The sequence below is a fragment of the Myotis brandtii genome, unplaced genomic scaffold (assembly GCF_000412655.1).
Source record: "Myotis brandtii unplaced genomic scaffold, ASM41265v1 scaffold114, whole genome shotgun sequence".
In the NCBI taxonomy this organism is placed as follows: domain Eukaryota; kingdom Metazoa; phylum Chordata; class Mammalia; order Chiroptera; family Vespertilionidae; genus Myotis; species Myotis brandtii.
The window spans coordinates 305,890-312,606 of NW_005353927.1; the positions used below are offsets into that span (position 1 = coordinate 305,890).

Sequence of the window (6,717 nt, forward strand, 5' to 3'; positions counted from 1 at the left end):
TATCAGATATTTACATGACGATTCATCACAGTAGCAACATGACAGTTATGAAGTAGCAACGAAAATAATTTTATGGTTGGGTCACAACATGAGGAACTGTATTTAAAGGGCCAGAAGGTTGAGAACCACTGCTCTACAGCACGTGACTGTACAAAACGACCTGAGATTAAATCAAACACAAGACAAAACGATGTGCTGAAGCCCTGACCGGTTTGGCTCAGTGGATAGAGCGTCGGCCTGGGGACTGAAGGGTCCCTGGTTCGATTCCAGTCAAGGGCATGTACCTTGGTTGCAGGCACATACCCAGTAGGGGGTGTGCAGGGGGCAGCTGATTGATGTTTCTCTCTCATCGATGTTTCTAACTCTCTATCCCTCTCCCTTCCTCTCTGTAAAAAGTCAATAAAATATATTTAAAAAAACAAACAAACAACAACAACAAAAAAAACGATGTGTTGAAAAGACGTGGTAAACATGAGATGTATGAGGCTGTTGCCCGGGTAACACGGCGGATTGTTTCACAGCACACTTTTTTTATAAGTAGAAAGAGGAAAAAGTGCACTCTAAAATAGTGATAAAAAGGGTAGTACAGTCAGCACATAAACCAGTAACACATAGCGCCTTATGCGGTATACATGATTGCAGGAGCCGTGCCTTCAGACGACTAGCACTGCCCACACACGAGGGTACTGCATGGCGCTACGACATATGTCACTCGCAGTAGGGCCTTTGCAGCCCCATGGCAATCTTATGGGACCACGGTCGTGTGTGCGGTCCACTGATGACTGACACGTCGCTATGGGGGGCATGACTGCAGTAATAACTCTTACGATGACTACTGTTTTCTACTTATTTCCTATTATGTTGCTACGCTTGCTCTATGGTCTGTCCTATTTTTACTCTATTACTTTACAGCTAGAGGTCCAGTGCACCTTAGCCCGGCCTGTGCCCTCTCCCCTCTCGCAATTCGGGGTCCCTCAGGTAAGGTCCCGAGGCCGGGCCTCCATGATCGACTGCCACACGGAGGATGGCCTGGGCCTCCCTCTGTGGGGCGATCGTGGGGCGATGGCAAGGCCCCCCGGCCAATCGCACCCGCCTTGGCTGGCCTGGTGCCAGTGCATGTCACAGCGGGGTCGTCCGGAAGGTCATCCGGACGGTCGTTCTGTTGTTCGGTTGTTTGGTCAATTTGCATATTATACTTTTATTATTATAGATTACTATTTCCGTTATTTTTCCTGTTGTTATGATTAATCTGTTATGGTTTTCTATTATCCGCTATTGTGACTCCCGCTCAGTGTCCGCCCGACCTTCTGGGCACAGAGGGCCTCTCCCAGGGGACGGCTGCCCCCGGGCAGGTGGGAGCCGGGCAGGGAGGTGCGGGGGCAGGGTGGGCGCACCTGGGTGATGAGGAACTTGGTGAGGCGCTCGGGCAGCCGGCCCTTCTCGCTGGAGAGGATCATCTCCAACATGTCCCCGTGCAGCTTCTCCATCACCACGAACACCTTCTCGGGCGTCTCGAACATGCACTCCAGGTTCACGATCCCCGGGTGCCGCAGACTCTGGAGTGGGAGGGAGGGCGTGGGGGGGTCAGGGCCCAGGTCACCCCCGAACTGGGACCCCAGAGGACAAGTTAGGGGAGCAGAGGGATGACAAACAAGAGGAAGGATGTGCCTGAACAGCAGCTCGTTTTCTGGGGGTGTCGCTGGGGGAGGGGAGGGGCTTCCCACGGGCCCAGTCCGAACGGCCGGGCTGCACCCCCAGGTGTCCAGAAGGATCGCACTTTACATCACACAATTCTGGTGAGGGCCGGGGTGGTGGGAGGGAGGCAGGCGGAGAGTGGAGAAATGGGAAGAATCTCTGTATATCTGTCTTTTAAATCTGTGCCTCCTCCCTCTTCCCCCAGCTCTGGCCTGGCCTGAGCCCATCTCCCCCGCCCAGGTCCCCACCCAGCCTCCTCCTGGGGCTCTAGTCCCACCCCTTTCCGCCCACTCTGCCTCTGCCCCTGACTTGCTGGAGATGCTTCCATGGCTCCCCAGTTCCCTTAGGACAGTGGTTCTCAACCTTCTGGCCCTTTAAATACAGTTCCTCATGTTGTGACCCAACCATAAAATTATTTCCGTTGCTACTTCATCACTGTAATGCTGCTACTGTTATGAATCGTCATGTAAATATCTGATATGCAGGACGGTCTTAGGCGACCCCTGTGAAAGGGTCGTTCGACCGCCAAAGGGGTTGCGACCCACAGGTTGAGAACCGCTGCCTTAGGAGAAGCCCAGGGTGTGTGGCCCCAGCTGCCTCCCTGGCCTCGCCGCCCACCCCATGAGCCACCTCATAACCCCGGCCGCCTTCACGTGCCTGGAAGATGTCACGTTGCCTCGCACCTCCAGACCTGTGCACAGGCTGGGCCTCTGCTCAGAACACCTGGTCCACCCTCAGTCTCAACACGCATATTCCCTCCTCCAGGAAGCCACAGGTCGAGAACCGCTGCCTTAGGAGAAGCCCAGGGTGTGTGGCCCCAGCTGCCTCCCTGCCTCACCGCCCACCCCATGAGCCACCTCATAACCCCGGACGCCTTCACATGCCTGGAAAATGTCACGTTGCCTCTCACCTCCAGACCTGTGCACAGGCTGGGCCTCTGCTCAGAACACCTGGTCCACCCTCAGTCTCAACACGCATATTCCCTCCTCCAGGAAGCACCTTCCTGGGGAGGGGGGGAGCGCTGGACCCCGGGCCCCAGTGGTCACCTGCAGAATGGCCACTTCGTTCCGGAGCTGGCTCTCCTGCTTGGTGGGGAAGCGCAGTTTGTCGATGACCTTAACCGCCACGTCCCGGCCGGTCTTCCGGTGCTTTCCTGGGCAGGGAGTAGGGGAGGCGGAGGATGAGGGGAGCAGGACCTTGCAGTCCTGGCAGGAGGGACCCCGCCCCAACCACAGAGACACACCCAGCACTGGGCGGAGGGGATGGAAGGCCATCGACGGGCTCTGAGGGGCCCCTAGGGGAGACGTAAGGGGCGGGGCCCTGGGAATGAACGTGGACTGAAGGAAGGGAATGACAGATTTCTAAGGAGGGGACTCTATTACATGGGAAACTAGATTGACAACCAATCAGAATCTAGGTCTAGCCCTGGCCCGTGTGGCTCCGTTGGTTGCGAGGAGCAGTCCTGTGCACAGGAGGTTGCCAGTCTATCGATTCCTGGCCAGGCACACGCCCGGTTTGCAGGGTTGATCCCCGGAGGGGGGTTGCAGAAGGCAGCCAATCGATGTAGAATCTATTTTTTTTAAATATATTTTTATTGATTTTAGAGAGGAAGGGAGAGGGATAGAGAGAGATTGAAACATCAATGATGAGAGAGAATTATTGATCGGCTGCCTCCTGCATGCCCCCTACTGGGGACCGAGCCCGCAACCCAGGCATGTGCTCTTGGCCGGAATCGAACCCGGGACCCTTCAGTCCGCAGACCGACGCTAAAAGATGCAGAATCCAGGGGTGGGCAAACTTTTTGACTCGAGGGCGACCATGGGTTCTTAAACTGGACCGGAGGGCCGGAACAAAAACATGGATGGATGCACTGAGCCAAACGGGCCAGGGCCGATGCAGAATCTAGGCTCTAGCTCTGTAGCCAGTCAGAGCACAGGACTGTCTTCCCTGTTCAGACCGGGAGAAAGCGCACTGGCGTTTCCCGGTGGAAAAGGAGACCCGTGACCCTGTCCCCAGGATCTAGCTTCCTAATCAACCAGAACAGGAGGTGACACGGGCCCATCGGACGGGAAGGTCTGGAGCCCAGAAACCCCCAGGACCCCTCCGGGGAAGCACGGAAGTGTCCTTACCGCCATAGACCACTCCGAATTGCCCCGAGCCCAGTACCTCGTCCGGGAAGATCTGGTAGACAGTGGCGATGTCCTGCAGGGCGGGGACAGGGAGGGTCAGGGCTGCAAATGGAGATGGGGCTCGAGGAGACCGGAGAGGGCGGGAGAACGGGGGGAGTATGAAACGGGGAAGACATCCTTGGGGCCCTGGGGTGTGGGCAGGGGTCTCACCACATTCTCTTGGATCTGACTGTTAGACACGGAGATGCTCAGAGAAGCTTGTCCTGGGGGGAGAGAGGAGGGGAGAGGCGGATTGAGGGGACCCCGGGCTCGGGATTCTATTCCTCCGTAGCTCCAAAGGCAGCCTCTGGAGCCTGACCACCCAGGTCCGAATCCAGGCGTCCAAGGCGCAACTTCAGGCTACTGACTTGTCCACTGCGAACCTCAGTCTCCTCATCTGGAGAATGGGTATAATATGAGGACCTCCCTCTCAGGGCCAGAGGGGCGGGTAAATGCCATGTGCTGAGGGGCTGGAAGGAGAGGTGATGTCACGAATGATTTCGCTGAGCATCTCACCCTGTGATCTCAGCGCCAAGCAAGGCCGGCCGGTCCCATTTTATAGAGGAGGAAATTGAGGCTCCGGGGGAAAGTCCAAACTGACTCCAGCATCTCCCCCTGAACTTGCCCCCCTGCCCACAAGTGACATGCCCAACGAGACCAGACATTTCCAAAGTCCTGGTCCTTCTGCCATTTCAATGTCTCTCCCCTCCCCACTGAGACGTCAATGCTCAGCCTCTCCCCTCACCTCCCTGCCCCAGCCCTGCCCTCTCCTATCCACCCTCCACAGGGAAGCCAGAGGGATCCTGCTGAAGCACATCCCTGACCCTGTCCATCCCCTGCTGGGAACCTGCCCTGGCTCCCCAGTACCCGCAGGAGGAAGCCCAGGCACCTTTCATGGCCTTTCAGGCAGGGTCTACCTCTTTGACTTGAAGCCCTACTCTGCTGCTGTGTGTCCCCACCACACTGGTCTCCTTGCTGCGCCTCAGATATAGCAAGTTCTCTCCTGTCTCCAGGCCTTCGCACGTGCTGTTCCCTTTGCCAGGAATGCCCCCTTTCCCTTGTTATGGACTTAATTTAAAAATCCTCTTCCTGCCCTGGCCAGTGTGGCTCAGTTGGTTGAGCATCGTCCATGCACCGAAAGGTCACCGGTTCGATTATCAGTCAGGGCACATACGGGTTCGATCCCTGATCAAGATGCATAGGGGAGGCAATCAATTGATGTTTCTCTCTCCCTCTCCTTCTCCCTTCCATTCTCTCTAAAATCAATACAAACGTTTTTAATCCTCACCCAAGGATATTTTCCATTGATTTTTAGAGAGCGTGGAAGAGAGAGGGAAAGACAGAGAGAAATATATATTTTTAAATTTTTTTTATTGATTTCAGAGAGGGAGAGGGAGAGAAACATCAATGATGAGAATCATTGATTGGCTGTCTCCTGCACGCCCCCTACTGGGGATCGAGCTCGCAACCCGAGCATGTGCCCTTGATGAGAATCGACCCCAGGACCCTTCAGTCCGCAGGCTGATGCTCTATCCACTGAGCCAAACCAGCCAGGGCTAAAAACATTTTTAAAAATCCTCCTCATCTTTCAGTCTCAGTCTCACTCCTGGGGCCATGTCAGATGACTCTAGCGCAGTGATGGCGAACCTCTAACACACGTGTCAGAGGTGACACGCGAACTCATTTTTTTGGTTGATTTTTCTTTGTTAAATGGCATTTAAATATATAAAATAAATATCAAAAATTTAAGTCTTTGTTTTACTATGGTTGCAAATATCAAAAAATGTCTATATGTGACACGGCACCAGAGTTAAGTTAGGGTTTTTCAAAATGCTGACGCGCCGAGCTCAAAAGGTTCGCCATCACTGCCCTAGCGCGTGTTCTGTGTCTCAGCTGTCATTGTACCAGATGATCTGATTAATGTCTGCCGCCCACACTGGATTATAAGCTCCAGAAGGCTGGCCTCCTGGCACTCTCTGATCATCCTTCGCCTCTGCGCGACATCATTTCCCATTTGCTTCCCCCTATCTCGCCCCTCCTCAGCTTCCAGGTCTCAGCCCAGATGTTGCCACCTCCAGGAAGCCCTTCTGGATACTCAGTTTGGGCCAGGCACCTTCCTGGCCCTCTGCAGCCCTCTGGTTCCCATATCCCAGCCCTGTTGCTCGCTATGAGGCATCACACCTAGAGGCAGCTCCATCTCCCCCGTGAGGGCAGGGGCTGGGCTGCCCTGGTCACAGCTGTGTCCCCATCACTATCCAGCAGAGGCAGGCAGAGGGGGCATTCAGTAAATGTATGAATTAAAAAGTCTAAACTCGCCCAGCTGGTGTGGCTCAGCGGTTGAGCGTCGACCTGGGAAACAGGAGGTCCCGGGTTCGATTCCAGTCAGGGGCGCATGCCCGGGTTGCGGGCTCGATCCCCAGTGGGGGGTGTGCAGGAGGCAGCCGATCAATGGTTCTCTCTCATCACTGATGTTTCTATCTCTATCTCCCTTCCTCTCTCTCTAAAAATCAATAAAAAAACATATTTTAAATAAAAATGTCTAAACTCACAATTCGGAGAAGTTGTCACCACCCGACAAAACTCAGAAAGAGAAAGTGACACGCCCAAAGCCACCCACCAAGTGCAGGCCTTTATGAAGGTTTGGGCCCAGGCCTCTGAGTCCTGTGCCACTCCCTGCCTCCCCCTGGCTCTTCCCTTCCCAGACCCCACGCCAGCCCTCCCCGACCCATCCTCTCGGACGGGGGACTTACTGTGGGGCACGTGGCCTGGGGCGCTGGGCGCATCCTGGAGGATGACGGGCATCAGGGCCTGGCGGATGGCTGTTTCCCAGCCCCGGGCGGCCTCGGCCCCCTGT

General features: G+C 55.2%; 1 protein-coding gene across 1 annotated transcript in view; it reads right to left on the minus strand.

Moving 5' to 3' along the window:
* Nucleotides 1-6,717, minus strand: part of PRKD2 (protein kinase D2) — a 38,764-nt gene that overhangs the window by 15,696 nt on the left and 16,351 nt on the right. Inside the window, exons 11-15 of the mRNA XM_005857853.2 lie at nt 6,614-6,717; nt 4,035-4,087; nt 3,825-3,897; nt 2,742-2,848; nt 1,395-1,556 (exon numbers count right to left, since the gene is read on the minus strand). The exon at nt 6,614-6,717 is cut by the window's right edge and continues 32 nt beyond it. Of these exons, the coding sequence (XP_005857915.2) occupies nt 1,395-1,556; nt 2,742-2,848; nt 3,825-3,897; nt 4,035-4,087; nt 6,614-6,717 (499 nt within the window). The remainder of the gene's footprint in view (nt 1-1,394; nt 1,557-2,741; nt 2,849-3,824; nt 3,898-4,034; nt 4,088-6,613) is intronic.